General features: G+C 57.0%; 1 protein-coding gene across 5 annotated transcripts in view; it reads left to right on the plus strand.

Moving 5' to 3' along the window:
- The window catches only part of CUX1 (cut like homeobox 1), a 517458-nt gene extending 501736 nt beyond the window's left edge, over nucleotides 1–15722 (plus strand). For 3 of the 5 annotated variants that reach the window (XM_033192563.1, XM_033192565.1, XM_033192561.1), the window contains 9 exons: nucleotides 4344–4471; nucleotides 5220–5286; nucleotides 6218–6330; nucleotides 9848–9964; nucleotides 11780–11863; nucleotides 12547–12603; nucleotides 13608–13688; nucleotides 14479–14543; nucleotides 14786–15472. In XM_033192563.1, the coding sequence (XP_033048454.1) occupies nucleotides 4344–4471; nucleotides 5220–5286; nucleotides 6218–6330; nucleotides 9848–9964; nucleotides 11780–11863; nucleotides 12547–12603; nucleotides 13608–13688; nucleotides 14479–14543; nucleotides 14786–14855 (782 nt within the window). In that variant the 3' untranslated portion in view covers nucleotides 14856–15472. Of the gene's footprint in view, nucleotides 1–4343; nucleotides 4472–5219; nucleotides 5287–6217; nucleotides 6331–9847; nucleotides 9965–11779; nucleotides 11864–12546; nucleotides 12604–13607; nucleotides 13689–14478; nucleotides 14544–14785 lie in introns of all 5 variants that reach the window. The other 2 variants (XM_033192564.1, XM_033192560.1) reach the window with 1 other exon arrangement.
- The last annotated feature ends 297 nt before the right edge of the window (nucleotides 15723–16019 follow it).

The raw sequence follows: 16019 nt of genomic DNA on the forward strand, positions 1-16019 counted from the left end.
GTCTCACTCTGTCACCCAAGCAAGAGTGCAGTGGCGCGATCACGCTCACTGCAACCTCTGCCTCCTGGGCTCAGGTGATCCTCCTATCTCAGCCTCCTAGTAGCTGGGACTACAGCTACACCCCCACACCCAGTTAATTTTTTTGTGGGTTGTTTTTTGTAGAGACGGGGTTTTTCTGTGTTACCCAGACTGGTCTCGAATTCCTGGGCTCCAGTGATCCTCCATCCTCAGCCTCCCAAAGTGCTGGAATTATAGGCAAGAGCCACTGCACCTGGCTTGATTACATTTCAACATGAGAAGTGGACAGGGGTGAATATCCAAACTATATCATTCCACCCCTGCCCCCCTCACCCAAATCTCATGTCCTTCTCACATTGTAAAATACAATCATGCCTTCCCAACAGTACCCAAAGTCTTTTTTTTTTTTTTTTTTTAGATGGAGTTTTGCTCTTATGCCCAGGCTGGAGTGCAGTGGCGCTATCTCAGTTCACCGTAACCTCCACCTCCCCGGGTCAAGTGATTCTCCTGCCTCAGCCTTCCAAGTAGCTGGGATTACAGGCACCCGCCACCATGCCCGGCTAATTTTTTTTTTTTTTTTGTATTTTTAGTAGAGATGGGGTGTCACCATGTTGGCCAGGCTGGTCTCAAACTCCCGACCTCAGGTGATCTGCCCGCCTCAGCCTCCCAAAGACCTGGGATTACAGGCGTGAGCCATTGCACCCAGCCCCAAAGTCTTAACTCATTACAGCATTTAGTCACAACCATGGTACCAGTCTCTGAGAAGTTCCAAACTTTCCCTCATCTTCCTGTCTTCTTCCAAGCCCCCCAAACTCTTCCAAGCTCTGACTGTTGGGGCCCTAGATCTCCTCAACCTGCATCTCCAGCCTGAGGTCCACAGGTCCAACCCCCACCACACGCATGCCCTTAGCCGTTCACAAGCACCTTCGTGCATACTGGAGCCAAGCCAGGCAGCTGCCCACCCCTTCCCCCCACACGGGGCCAGGCCCGGGCCTCCCCACCTGGGTTCTGCACAGCAATGGGGTCCACAGCTCTCTCTCCAGCTCCTTCTGTGGCCTCACCCCAGAGCTCTGCACTCCAGAGGTTGAAGAACTTGCCGAAGGTCGTGAAATTCATAAAAGGCAGGGCCAGAATGCAAGCCCAGTTCTGGACTTGACATCAAGTGGCCACTGTGGATGTGATCCCAATGTCCCCAACTGCGCATTCCAGCCTCCAGCAGAGGAGGCAGGGCGAGGCAGCCGGTGGGGGATAGGGGGCCCTCCCGTGGCCGGTGAGGCCCTGTCCCTCTCTCATTGAGGCCCCTCTCTTGGGGAAGCCTGCGCAGTCAGTCTCCTGGCCTTCGCGTCCTCCCAGCGTGGAGTGACAGTTTCAAAGCACAGCTCTGGTTGCTGCTGGGATCCAGCTGGGCTCTGGGACAGTGTCCAGATCCTGTCCCCAGCAGCCTCCGGTTCCTTATCCAACCCCCTCTACCCAGAGCCTTCCGTCCAATCTCACTGCCTGCCAGCCTCTGCTGCCCTGTCTTACCCAGCCTGTTCTCTCTGCCTTACGAGCAGCCATCCCCCAGTTCTGCTGCCCGTGCATCCAACCTGTGCTCCTATTACCCAAAGCCACCTCTTCAGGGATGGCCTCCCCCAACCACTCAGCCGTGCACCCCGAGACCCCCTCAGGAGCTAACCCAATGCCCAGAGCGTCTGCAGCAGTGCCAATGGCCGGGCCTCCAGGCCAGCTTAACACATGGGACCTTTCCAGGATAGCGGGCCACCAGCTGGGAACTGGGGCAGCCTAGGATAGAGGGTTTGCAGCCAGGGTGCTCACACCTGCACAGAATGTCACATACATGCACAGCGGGACCGTGTGCCCTCCCCTGCAGGAGCAGGCACAGTAACAAGTGTACAGGGACCAGGCCCACGCACCCCATCATATCCCCGGTGCCTACGGATGGCGCTGGGAGCTGCAGGCCCTGGGACCTGACCAAGACTGCACTGAGGTGGCCACAGACTGGGGGCAGATAAAACAGGCATTGCAAGGAGTCATCTCAGCCGCTTTTTATCCACCCCTCTTGCCAGGCCACACCTCCAGGGACAAAGGCTCACTCTGGCTGGGCAAAAGTCGCCTCTGCAAAGGTTCCCCATCTCAGCCCTGTCTCTCTGTCCCCCAGGCCTTCATCCCTAAGGTGGGATGCGGCTTCCCTGAGCCTTGTTGGGGCTTAACGCCCTCCTTTTATTCCAGGAGGCCGTCCCCATGGGATCAGTCCCAGCACAGTTCTTGGATGTGCTCTTGTTTGTGACCAAACTGAAGAATCCCCTCCCTTGGTCTAGGCCCTTCACCTCTATTAATGTGACCCAAGGCCCCATTAGCTTTCTGGTGGTTTCCTCTTCCTATATCTCACAACTGCTATCCACCTCCCCTCCTAAGCATGCGTGGCCGGCTCTTCCATCCCATCCCACAGGCCAGGGCCCAAGAACTCTGCACCCAGGCCAGGAGGGCATGGCATTTGTCGTCTATCTGGACCCCTCCATTTAGGGTCTCCTTAAAGTCCCTGCAGGTGACCCATGGCCAGCCCCAATCCTGCCCCTGACAGTCCTCCCTCCAAGGCCAGGTCCTGCCCTCAGGTCCTGCCTCTTCCCTCATCCCCTCCTCACTTCCGCAGGCACCACCTTCCTGCCAGGTACCCAGGGACTCAGTGAATGTCTGAAGGAAGAAATCCATTTGGAGGCCCGGCATGGTGGCTCACACATGTAATCCCAACACTTTGGGAGGTTGAGGCGGGCAGATCACTTGAGGTTGGGAGTTCGAGACCAACCTGGACAACATGGCAAAATCCGGTCTCTACTAAAAATACAAAAATTAGCTGGGCATGGTGGCAGGTGCCTGTTGTCCCAGCTACTCAGGAGGCTGAGGCAGGAGAATTGCTTGAACCTTGGAGGCGGAGGTTGCAGTGAGCCGAGATGGAGCCACTGCACTCCAGCCTGGATGACTGAGTGAGACTCTGTCTCAAGAAAATAAAATAAAATAAGAAATCCCTTCGGGGCCTGAACGAGGCGAGACTCTGGTGTGGGCAAGGGCTTAGACAGAGCTGGGGGTGGATGCCTTGGGTTTGGTCCCAGGTTGGAAAGCCTCTGTTCTTCGACTGTAAAATGTGAATCGTCTTTTGTCACTCATCTATAAGGGCTTGGTGTGCGGGGAACCCAGGAGCATGTCGGGGTGAGACTGGGTTGCCCCATCCTGGCCCAGGACGCTGAGCCCAGCCAGGGCAGGTATGACAGCCGGTTAGTGGGCTGCGCAGTCAGGGACAAGTCCACCAAGAGGGCCGCACACAGCATTTCCCTGGCACTGCCCACAGCCTGCAGCCTTTGTGCATTTCCGAGGCCACAGTGCCCCCTGGCGGCTGTGCAGCCTACCCCAAAGGACAGCGTCCTAGGTCTCAGGCCTCCGTCTCCCTCTCTGCAGCCCCAACAGCTCACCCTAAATGAGGTTTGTTGTCACCATTTGGGACCAGAAAGGGGGATCCAGTGGCCGTGAGTCGCACAGTCAACCAGAAACAGGGCCAAACCTCACCCTCAGGGTTGCCTGGCTCCTGGGTCACTGAAGTCCTGCCTGGAGATGCGTGCTCGGGTCTGGGGCCCTTCCCCAGTGTCTCTCACCCTCCTGCAGGGCAGGAAAGTCACAGTTTGGATGCTTTGTTGTAAAGACAACCCTGGCACCTGGGGGAGGGAGAAACGGACAGGGCTGTGGGTCGGGGGACTCCTTGGGGACCACGCAGCCCCCACCACTGCAGCTGGAGCCTCTGTTGGGGGTGGGACGAGGCACCTCTGCTGTCAACCCAGAGGTGGGACCCTACGCACCCTCCCTGCACCCCCCCATGGCTTTCTCTGCCTCTCCTACCCCCCCCGGCTTCCCACTGGACATTATCTCAGAACATCAGCTATGGAAGCAACTTGAGCCTCCTTGCCCCTGCATGACAAGCAAAGTGAGGCCCAGAGAGGGAAAGGGCATGGCCAGGGCCCCCCAGACGGCCGTGGGCAGAGCCACGTTGCACTGGTTTCTCCTAATCCCTGACCTGAGTCCCTTCTCCTACCCAGAGGATTTCAACAATCCAGAGAGTGCTTGGGGCCAGGAGTGATAGTTAGGGAGGGCTTCCTGGAGGAGACCCTAGGTCTAACGGGGTCTTCTAGGCAGAGGTGAGTTGGGAGGGAATAGCCAGCGCTCTCACAGCATGCAGGCGGCCCTGCTTCCAGACTGTGGGTTGGAGAGGCAGAACCAGGGGAGGGCACCAAGCGTCCCACCAGGCTCCCTCTGACGGCCATGTCTTCCTTTGGCCACAGGACGCTGTGCGGAGCTGCAGGTCCGTGTCACTGAGGCTGTGGCCACGGCCACTGAGCAGAGAGAGCTGATCGCCCGCCTGGAGCAGGACCTAAGCATCATTCAGTCCATCCAGCGGCCCGATGCCGAGGTGAGCCCACCCCCCTGCCCCGTGCCAGCCTCGCTGCCTGCCCAGGGTTATTTTAGCCTCTGCAAACGCTGACTTCCCAGATAAGCCTGTGTATCAGGCAGCTGGTGACAACCCAGAAGGGCTGTCACCTAAAACCATTGTGTTCTCCCTGCTTACTCCAGGAATACCACCCTGCCCCCGATTTGGGGTGACAGGCCATGGGCCAGAGGCCACAGGACTTCCTAGCGGTAGCACAGAGGCCCCTCTTTCCAGGCATTGCCCTGAGAGCAGGGGCAGAGGCAAGGCCAGGACCATGTACCCATCTCCCAGCTAAAGAACCTGGAGCCCAGAGATCACAGCAGGCTGGGGCATAAAGAGCCCAGGGAGGGCATCTCCTCGCCCATGTCCCCTTCTATAGAGGTCATAATGTGAGTCCGGGAGAGAAGTCTGGGCTTCCCCAGGTCATGAGGCAGGCTGGTTGCAGGGCCAGGGAGGCCAGGTGTCTGATGCATGTCAAAGCTGCGTGGCCGCAAGGAGAGCCCCACTGCCGCTGAACTCTGGCCTCAGGAGTGACTCGGGGCCCAGCCGTCTCTTTGGTAGCCCACACCATGTGTCCAGGTCCAGGCCCTCCTGCAGCCAGCCTGCATCCCGGACGGTCCCACCCACTCCTTGCCACACCCACCCTGCCATCTGCCTTGGCCATGCTGAAAGGGAATATTCCATGCCCACTGTGTGGAGGCACCTCCTCATCGCTTCCTGTCACCTGCAGGGTGCCGCCGAGCACCGCCTGGAGAAGATTCCGGAGCCCATCAAAGAGGCCACTGCCCTATTCTACGGTAAGGAGAGGCCTGACCCATGGGAGGAGGGAGGAGGCGGGAAGAGGAGACAGGTGATACCGCCTGAGAACCCAGATCCCCAAAGAGCAATCGCTTCCTCTAAGAAGGTCAGGCCCCCACGCCTGCAATGCAGCAGCAACCTTTGAAGGGTCAGATAAGGCCAGGTGTGGTGGCGCACACCTGTAGTCCCAGCTATTTTGGAGGCTGAGGTGGGAGGATCGCCTGAACCCAGGAACTGGAGGCTGCAGTGAGCTATGATGGTGCCACTGTACTCCAGCCCAGGCGACAGACCAAAACCCTGTCTCTAAAAAACAAAAAGGTGAATGAGCCCCCAACCTGCCTTTCTGGATATTAGCCTGACACCCCCCATCTTGGGGTCCTGACCCTTCGGCCCTGCCAGTGGCCTGTGAAAGGCTGGTGGGTGGTGGTCAGCCAGGCCTCACTGCTGCAGTGCAGCTGGAGGTCCATGTGGTGGGGGGAAGGCGGCCTCCTTGGGTATTGAGGACAGAACCTGAGGCTGCTGGACCAGAATACTGGGGGTGTGCCCATGCCTCCCCAGTTCCCCTCCTTCCCCAGGGGGCTTTGCTTCCCCAGGGGGCTATAGGCCTAGTCTGACAGCTGCAAAGGTCTCAGATTCAAGGACAGAGTGACCGGGAGGGGCCTGGCCCTCTGACAGAGCAGATGGGGGAGCTGGGCCCTTCTCAGGGTTCCTATTGTCAGGCCAGCCCCTGCCATCCATTCTCACGCTCCCCGGTTCCCCTGGCTGTCCCCTCCCCTTCCCCGACCTGCCCAGCACCAGGGGGTCAGACACCATGTGGCTTCTACCCCATGGCATTTGGTCAGCCCCTTTGGGGCTGGGGGACCCACCCCAAAGGGCCCCCTGCTGGGTTCCGCCTCCTGTCACCCCAAGACACCCTCCTCTACCTACTAGGACCTGCGGCACCAGCCAGCGGCGCCCTCCCAGAGGGCCAGGTGGACTCACTGCTTTCCATCATCTCCAGCCAGAGGGAGCGCTTCCGTGCCCGGAACCAGGAGCTTGAGGCCGTGAGTCACATCCTTCTCTCCCCGATGCTCCTTGGGCCCAAGGACACGGTGGGGGAACACACAGGCTTTCAGGAGAGAGATGCAGCACAGACTGTAAACCTCACGGGGAGGAGATTTGTTCTGTGCAGTCAGGGAGGGCTTCCTGGAGGAGGTCATGCCACACTGGGCTTTGAAAGAAGACTCAGACGCTCACAGTAGAGGAGACGGGGGCCAGTGAGCCAGAAGGGAGCACAGATCATTCCAGGGCTGCAGGAAACAAGACGAAACAAGTTGCCAGGCGAGTGCACTCCTACAAGGCTGGGAGGCGTGGCCTTCAATCTGCAGGGAGGGGCGCCAAGGAAGGATTTAAGCCAGGCAGTGGCGCTGCAAGAATGCAGGGTGACCATCCTGGCTAACACGGTAAAACCCTGTCTCTACTAAAAATACAAAAACTTGGCCAGGCGCGGTGGCTCACGCCTGTAATCCCAGCATTTTGGGAGGCCGAGGTGGGCGGATCACAAGGTCAGGAGATAAAGACCATCCTGACCAACACGGTGAAACCCCGTCTCTACTAAAAATACAAAATAACTAGCCGGGCAAGGTGGCGGGCGCCTGTAGTCCCAGCTACTCAGGAGGCTGAGGCAGGAGAATGGCGTGAACCCAGGAGGTGGAGCTTGCAGTGAGCTGAGATCACACCCCTGCACTCCAGCCTGGGCGACAGAGCAAGACTCCGTCTCAAAAAAAAAAAAAAAATACAAAAAATTAGCCAGGCGGGGTAGCAGGCACCTGTAGTCACAGCTATTCGGGAGGCTGAAGCAGGAGAATGGCGTGAACCTGGGAAGCAGAGCTTACAGGCAGCCAGGATCGCGCCACTGCACTCCAGCCTGGGCGACAGAGCAAGACTCCGTCTCAAAACAAACAAAAAGAATGCAGGGTGAGCCGGGCGCGGTGGCTCACGCCTGTAATCCCAGCACTTTGGGAGGCTGAGGCAAGCAGATCACTTGAGGTCGGGGGTTTGAGACCAGCCTGACCAACATGGTCAGGTAGAAACCCCCTCTCTACTAAAAATACAAAAATTAGCCGGGTGTGGTGGCGGCCACCTGTAGTCCCAGCCACTTGGGAGGCTGACGCAGGAGGATCGCTTGAACCTGGGAGGTAGAAGTTGCAGTGAGCCAACAAGATCGCACCACTGCACTCCAGCCTGTGTGACAGAGCAAAACTCCATCTCAAAATAAATAAATAAATAAATAAATAAGTTTCCTTCCTTTTTAAGGCAGAATATTTCATTGTGCATATAGACCACATTTTGTTTATCCATTTACCTATTCATTTATGTTGCTTCCACCTTTTGCCTGTGGCGAATAATTCTGCTGTGAACATGGGTGTACAAATATCTCTCCAAGTCCCTGCCTTCAATTCTTTTGGTTATCTACCCAGAAGTGGAATTACTGGATCCTATGGTAATTCTATGTTTAACGTTTTTAAAGGAAGCACCATACTGTCGTATACTTTTTTGTACTGCTCAAATTTTGGTTATGTTTGTTTTTGTTTCGTCTTTTTTTTCTTCTTCTTCTTCTTCCTTTTTGTGGAGAACAGTCTCGCTCTATTACCCAGGCAGGTCTCAAACTCCTGGGCTCAAGCTATCCTCCCACCTCTGCCTCTCTGAGAGCTGGGATTACAGGCGTGAGCCACCGCGCCTGGCCTTGTTTTTGTTTTTTGAGACGGAGTCTTGCTCTGTTGCCCAGGCTGTAGTGCGGTGACACAATCCCCACTTACTGCAACTTCCACCTCCTAGGTTCAAGCGATTCTTCTGCCTCAGCCTTCAGGCTAGCTGGGATTACAGGTGCCCGCCATCACACCCAGCTAATTTTTGTATTTTTAGTAGAGACAGGGTTTCTCCATGTTGGCCAGGCTGGTCTTGAACTCCTGACCTCAGATAATCTGCCCACCTCAGCCTCCTAAAATACTGGGGTTATAGGCATGAGCTACCACGCTGGCCACTACTTGAATTTTGAATAGTGTGAAAGAAACACTTATTCAAGCATTGGAATACATTGAAACATGAGATTCCATTTCACCTTGCCCTTAGATTGGCAAATATTAAAACCACATATATGTGATTCCATGTATATGAAACATCCGGTATAGGCAAATCCATGAGACAGAAAGGAGACTGCCGATTGCCAGGCAATAGGGGAGGAGGAAATGGGGAGTGACTGCTGGCAGATTTGGGGTTTCTTACCCCCTGACGCCCCCGAGGCCTTCCGACATCTCCCCACCCACCCACCCACCTGCCTGCTAGCTGCCCTCCCTGAGCTGGGAGAAGCCCATAGAGTGGAGCCCCTGTCCAGATTCATTCATAAAAACTGACCAGAAGGGCCAGGCATCGTGCCTCACGCCTGTCATCCCAGCACTGTGGGAGGCCAAGGCAGGAGTATTGCCTGAGCTCAGGGGTGATTTTAAATGTTCTGGAATTAGGCAGTGGGGATGGTTGCATAACATTGTGAATACAAATGACCGAACTGTACATTTTGAAATGCTGATGTTTATGTTATGGGTATTATATCTCAATAATAGTCTTTAAAAGGCTAACACCAATGACAAAAAAAAAAGTATGAAGAAATCTGACCAGGCATCGTGGCTCATGCCTGTAATCCCAGCACTTTGGGAGGTTGAAGTGGGAGGATTGCTTGAGCCCAGAAGTCTGACAACAGTCTGGGCAACGCAGTGAGACCTGTCTCTGCAAAAATAAAAAAGTAGCGGGGCATGCTGGTGTGAGCCTATACTCCCAGCTACCTGGGAGGCTGAGGTGGGAGGATCGCTTGAGTCACGAGGCTGAGGCTGCAGTGAGCTCTGATCATGCCACTTTATTCTAGCCTGGGTGATAGAACAAGACCCTGTCTCTAAAATATATAGACAGGGGCCAGGCGCAGTGGCTCATGCCTATAATCCCAACGCTTTGGGAGGCAGAGGTGGGTGGATCACCTGAGATCAGGAGTTCGAGACCAACCTGACCAAAATGGTAAAACCCTGTCCCAAGCGTGGTGGTGCATGCCTATAATCCCAGCTGCTTGGGAGGCTGAGGCAGGAGAATCGCTTGAACCCAGGAGGCGGAGGTTGCAGTGAGCTGAGATTGATTGTATCATTGAGCTCCAGCCTGGGCAACAATAGCGAAACTCCGTATCAAAAAAATAACAATAATAAAAATAAAAAATGAAATAAAACATATAGACAGGGTCTTGCTCTGTCATATATTAAGGTTGATGCAAATGTAATCATGGTGTTTGCCATTACTTCTAAGGACAAAAACCACGATTACATTTGCATCAACGTAATACATATGAAGAAACCTGATCCAAGATCCCTGACTTCTGCCTGGGGTGGGGCCACAGTGGGGGAAGGGGCAGCTTTACAGAGTCAGGCAGGTCAAGGAGAAAGCTGTGGGCACAGAAGAGGCTTTACTCCAGGTAGGCAGAGCAGCACCTGTGCCAGCACGGAGGCCTCTCCCCCACCGCTCTTTTTGCCCCTCCCCCCACAGGAGAACCGCCTGGCCCAGCACACCCTCCAGGCCCTGCAGAGCGAGCTGGACAGCCTGCGCGCTGACAACATCAAGCTCTTTGAGAAGATCAAGTTCCTGCAGAGCTACCCTGGCCGGGTGAGGGCCCTCCCCTGGCCTCAGCTTCAGGTGGACCAGGCAGGGAGAGAGGCCAATCAGGGCTCTGGAGGTGGGAGGGTCGGGGGCCAAGACCTGCTGGGCAGCACTGGGCCCCAGACGCCCCCTGAGGCCTTCCGACATCTCCCCACCCACCCACCCACCTGCCTCCTAGCTGCCCTCCCTGAGCTGGGAGAAGCCCATAGAGTGGAGCCCCTGTCCAGATTCATTCATAAAAACTGACCAGAAGGGCCAGGCATGGTGCCTCACGCCTGTCATCCCAGCACTGTGGGAGGCCAAGGCAGGAGTATTGCCTGAGCTCAGAAGTTCGAGACCAGCCTGGCCAACACGGTGAAACCCCGTCTCTACTAAAAATAAAAAAAAATAGCTGAGCATGGTGGCGCACGCCCATAGTCCCAGCTACTCAGGAGGCTGAGGCAGGAGAATCGCTGGAACCCGGGAGGCGGAGGTTGCAGTGAGCCAAGATCGCACCGCCGCTGCACTCCAGCCTGGGCAACAAGAGCAAAACTCTGTCTCAAAAAAAAAAAAAAAAAAAAAAAACTAGCCAGAAAGGCAGGGCACAGTGGCTCATGCCTGTAATCCCAGCACTGTGGGAGGCCGAGGGAGGTGGAATTTGAGACTAGCCTGGCCAACATAGGGAAACCCATCTCTACTAAAAATACAAAAATTAGCCAGGCATCGTGGCATGTGCCTGTGGTCCCTGCTACTCAGGAGGCTGAGGTGGGAGGATCACGTGAGAACAGGAGATAGAGGCTACAGTCAGCTGAGATCCAGCCACTGCACTCCAGCCCAGGTGACAGAGCAAGACCCTGCCTCCAAAAAATAAAAATAAATAGGCCAGGCGTGGTGGCTCATGCCCGTAATCTCAGCAGTTTGGGAGGCTGAGGCCGGCGGATCACTTGAGGTCAGGAGTTCCAGACCAGCCTGGCCAACATAGTGAAACCCCATCTCTACTAAAAATACAAAAATTAGCTGAGTGTGGTGTCATGCACCTGTAATCTCAGCTACTCAGGCAGCTAAGGCAGGAGAATCGCTTGCACCTGAGAGGTGGAGGTTGCAGTGAGCCAAGATCACGCCATTGCACTCCAGCCTGGGCTACAGAGCTAAACTCTGTCTCAAATAAATAAATAAATAAATAAATAAATAGGCAAGCAAGCAATAATAAAAAATGCAACGAAGAGAGTGGATCAAAAACTCACTTGCCGAGTTCTTCTGGGCTAGGGAGGCCTGTGTGTGGCTTCTCGCAGCCCCCCACCCCATGCCAGGAAACCTTTTCTGTGAGTAACAGGAGAGCATGGGGCATAGTAAGGCAGGGATTCACCTCTCCCTCTCCCTTTCTGGCCCAGCAGCCACCAACCCTGTCCCCACCCATCACAGCCACTCCTCGGCCACCAGAGGGCACTCAGACCTTGCACACCAGCCTGGCTCTGGGTGGCCAGCTGAGGAGGGGAGAGTCTCCTCTCCCAGGTGCCTGCCTGCCCCCATGACTACCCCCACACTCCCAGCAGACCCACCTTCCTGCACCTGCGCCCGGTCCTGCCTGGGCCTCAGTTCCCCATCCGTGCCCAGAGGCGCTGTGGCCCTGACCCCATGGGTAGCTCCATGCCCCTATGGCAGGAGGCACCAGCCACATTCACGTTGTCAACCCAGCATCCTCTCCTCCCACCTCTGGGATCTAGGGCTCCCTCCCCCACCTCCCTTTTTGCAGATGAGGAAACTGAGGCTCCCCTGGGCTCCTGCCCTTCCCACTGGGCCCCAGGGCACTGACTGGGTCTCTTCCCCTCCTGGTCTGTGCAGGGCAGCAGCAGTGATGACACGGAGCTGCGGTACTCGTCCCAGTACGAGGAGCGCCTGGACCCCTTTTCCTCCTTCAGCAAGCGGGTTCGTGAGCCCAGCCTGGGCAGGGGAGGGAAGGGGCATCAGCCCAGGGAAGTCCAGGGGTGCCCTCATCACCTGGCCCCCATCCCTGAGCACTTGGCCTTCCCTGGCTCCCCTCCAGCTGCCCTCGTCTGGGTGCTCTGAGCCAGCCTTGCCACACCAGCCCTGCACACCCTGGCCCCTCAGGCCAGGAGCCCCCCGGCGAAGACAGCCTCCCCACCGCTTCGGTGCGATGTAGGCCCAGGGCCCATTCAGGAACACCTGCCAATGGCTACCTGAGGGTGTGTGGCAGTGGCTGGGTTAACCTGCAGTGTATCTGGGGGACAGGCAGACAAGGAAGAGCCAGTTACAGCTCCCAGAGTCGGGCGATCCATGGTGGGGACCCCACCCTACAACTCCCCACCCCCACCCAGACTGCAGAAGCTCTGCCCGTGGAGAACTTTCCCGTGGGCAGAATGGACGGCTGCAGAGGTGGGGAGAGGCTCTCACAGATGTCAGGGGACATCTGTGTCACACTGAGTAGACTGTGCACCCAGGGAAGCCCCCGGCAGCACCCCGGCAGCCCCCTGGAGGTCTGCAAGAACAGCGAGACGGTGGCCTGTGGCTGGCCAGGCCCCGCTCTCTGCCACAAGCCAGGGTCTGTGAGGTCCTCTGGGGTCCTTTCCTGATTGTCCCTCCCTGTGCAGGAGCGGCAGAGGAAGTACCTGAGCCTGAGTCCCTGGGACAAGGCCACCCTCAGCATGGTGAGTCCCTGCGCCTACCCGCCCCGTCCCCGGACAGGCCTGAGCCTCTGTCTCCAGCCACTTCTTCACCTGCCCTGCAGCCCAGGCTGCAGGAGCCACCTGCCCTGCCAAGAGTGGCTGTGTGATCTGGGACAGGGTCTCTCCCCTTCCCAGGCAGATCCTCTGAGAGCATGTTTCATAGCAGTAGGTTCTGAACTGAGCTGCAGTGGGGCCATTCCTCAGAATTCCTGCAGCCTAGAGTCAGGCCTGGTGGCTCATACCTGTCATCCCAGCACTTTAGGAGGCGGGAGGATTGCTTGAGCCCAGGAGTTCGAGACCAGCCTGGGCAGCACAGTAAGACCCTGTCTCTACAAAAAATAAAATTAGCCTGGTGCGATGGTGTGCTGTAGTCCCAGCCAGTCCCTGTAGTCCCAGCTACTCAGGAAACTGATGGATGAGGATCACTTGAACCTAGAAAGTCAAGGCTGCAGTGAGCTATGACCACTACATTCCAGCCTGGGCAACCTTGTCTCAAAAACATTTTTTTTAAAGAATTCCAGTTGCCGGGCACGGCGGCTCACGCCTGTAATCTCAGCACTTTGGAAGGCCGAGGTGGGTGGATCACCTGAGGTCTGGAGTTCGAGACCAGCCTGGCCAACATGGTGAAACCCCATCTCTAGTAAAAATACAAAAATTAACTGGGCATAGTGGCGCATGCCTGTAATCCCAGCTACTCAGGAGGCTGAGGCAGGAGAAGTGCTTGAACCCAGGAGGCAGAGGTTGCAGTGAGCCAAGATCGTACCACTGCATTCCAACCTGGGTGACAGAGTGAGACTCCATCTCAAAAAAAAAAAAAAAGAATTACAGCAGCACTTGTCTCTCACCCATAATGGTAGAATGGGAGGCCCAGCTTCCTGCCCCTTCCTTCCCCTTGCCACCCTAGGGCCCTTTCTGTGAAGCCCAGGTAGCCCTGCAGGGGTGGGTGAGGCCGGCCCCATCCCCACTCACCCTTTCCTTGCTCCCAGGGGCGTCTGGTTCTCTCCAACAAGATGGCACGCACCATCGGCTTCTTCTACACACTGTTCCTGCACTGCCTGGTCTTCCTGGTGAGTGTGCACACGGGCAGGCCAGGGGCACCTTCACCACCCCTACCCCTGACCTCCAGGGCAGCACGGGCCTGTTACGGTGGCCTGGCCCCTGGACCTACCCCAAGCTGCATCCCCAGCTAGAGGCCACACCTCTCCCCTTCAAGAGCCTTGGCCCACCCCAGGGACGAGAAGGACCCACCCCACTGGGACCTCTGGCCAGGGCACCAGCCAGGCCGCTCCGTGAAAGAGGCCTGGCTGATCGCATCTGGGACTGGTCCTGGAGGGGCTTCATAGGAAGAAGGGATGGAATGGGAAGGGAGCAGTTCTAATGAACTCCACCAAGGGACAGTCATGAAGGCTGCACAGGGAAGGGGCATCTTGAACTAACCTCCTCAGCTGCAGAGGGGTGTTCTAGTTAGCAGGTAAGGGCCTCCATGTCTGCCAAGTTGGGGGAGAAGAGGGGTGGAAGGCTGTGTCTCTGGAAGGATCCAGCCTTGGGGAGTCCTGTCCCCAGCACAGTCAAGATGGCCCCTACAGGGCTAACCTGGGCTCCAGCTCTGACCCCAGGGCCCAGTGGGTCCTGGCCCTTCCAGGTGTTGTCCCACAATATTCCGGGAGGTGCCTCTGTGTCTGGGCCCATCTGACCATCTGCAGAAACGGCAGGTGCAGGAGCATGTCTAAGGCCCACCCGCCCCGGAGCCTGGGGCTCGAGAACCTTTATGTCCCAGGCCAGGCCCAGGGGCCATGGGTGGGCTGCAGGGGTGACCTTGAGGCGAACGGGCAGCTCACCGTGTCTCCATCTGGCCAGGTGCTCTACAAGTTGGCATGGAGCGAGAGCGTGGAGAGGGACTGTGCCACCTTCTGCGCCAAGAAGTGAGGACCCCTACTTGGGCCCCCCCTCAGCCCCACAACCAGCTCCCAGAACCCCCTGCAATACCCCTGAGTTCCTGCCTCATGTCCCCTACTCCTTAGCCCTCCATCACAGCCCCCCATTCTGGCCCTCCCCCTACCCTCACTCCCAGTGCCCACCCCCCAGCCCCACCCCATCACAAGATACACATCCCCTTTCCCCAACACACACACTCGGTCTCAACAAACCTTCCCGTGTCCCCCAGGTTCGCCGACCACCTGCACAAGTTCCACGAGAATGACAACGGGGCGGCGGCTGGTGACTTGTGGCAGTGACACCCCGGCACCTGCCCCGTGACAGTGACAGCTGCACCTCCACCCCTGACTGCTCAGTGCATCTAATCACTTAGTCTCCCCCGAAGAATCCCTCATGGAAACTGCTCTTATCCGCTGTCCAGCAGCTGCCAGAGGCCCCAGGTCCCCTCGGGTCCCCTTGAAAGAATGTCTCGGTCACATCAGGCCCACTAGGTCCTGAGAGCCAGCCCCCAATGCCCGGCCAGGCTAAGCTGCAGAGACCCTCTCAGCCCCCACCTCAGGCTAGGGCTCTGCCCGCAGCCTGACCTCTAGCCCTGGTGGCAGAGGTCCCTCAGCTGCGAGGCTGATTGGGTGACCACCGATTCCAGCTGTGGTTAATCCAGCTTGGACCTGTCTGCACTGCGATCCTCTTGGGCTCCCCTAGGATCTCCCCATGCCCCGTAAGAGGTGGAAGGCACTTCCTTCCAGGACAGCAGGCTTTGAGTCCAGTACCCCTAGTCTGCCTTTGGCACCAGCCCCACCCCGCAGAGTATATGAGGTTTGACAGAGTCTGCCCCCTCCCCCACTGCACCCCGAGAGAGAGCCCCAGTCAGCGGAACAGTTTCTATTACCCCCTCCCGGCCCCCAGACCCATGTGATTTCTGCTTTCTTCTTTAGCAAGATATTCTGGTTTCTAGGTAAGGAAGAGTCTCTGATGAGCCCCGGAGCCTCAGTCTCTTCAGACTCATGGACTGGTCTGAGGGGTCCAAGCATGTCCTAGCCAATCAGAACTGGCTGTGGACCACCCTCGCACGGCCACCTCTCAGGGCCACTGGCAGGCCTTCCTAAGTTAGATTTGTAGTTGCATATTTAGCTTTGCACATTTGAAATAAACCACGGTTGCAGCCATCCTGGTGCCCTGTGCTCTGGTACGCTGGAGGGACAGGAGGCTGGTGGGGACACCTGCAGTGCCACCCCTGAGAGCTGGGGCTGGCCTCACAGCTGGGCATACAGAACATTCTTCCCCCTCTTCTCATCTCCAGGAATTCCATGAGCACATTCAGAGCTCTGCTGAAACCCAGATCCAGTGTCCCCCAAGTGCTTTTGAGCGGACAAGCAGCACCATCAAAAAGGGAAACCCATTCCTTTATTCCAAACCCACCCGGGGCCAGGCGCAGTCGCTTACACCTGTAATCCCAGCACTTT

The sequence above is a fragment of the Trachypithecus francoisi genome, unplaced genomic scaffold (assembly GCF_009764315.1).
Source record: "Trachypithecus francoisi isolate TF-2019V2 unplaced genomic scaffold, Tfra_2.0 Lachesis_group4, whole genome shotgun sequence".
NCBI lineage: Eukaryota > Metazoa > Chordata > Mammalia > Primates > Cercopithecidae > Trachypithecus > Trachypithecus francoisi.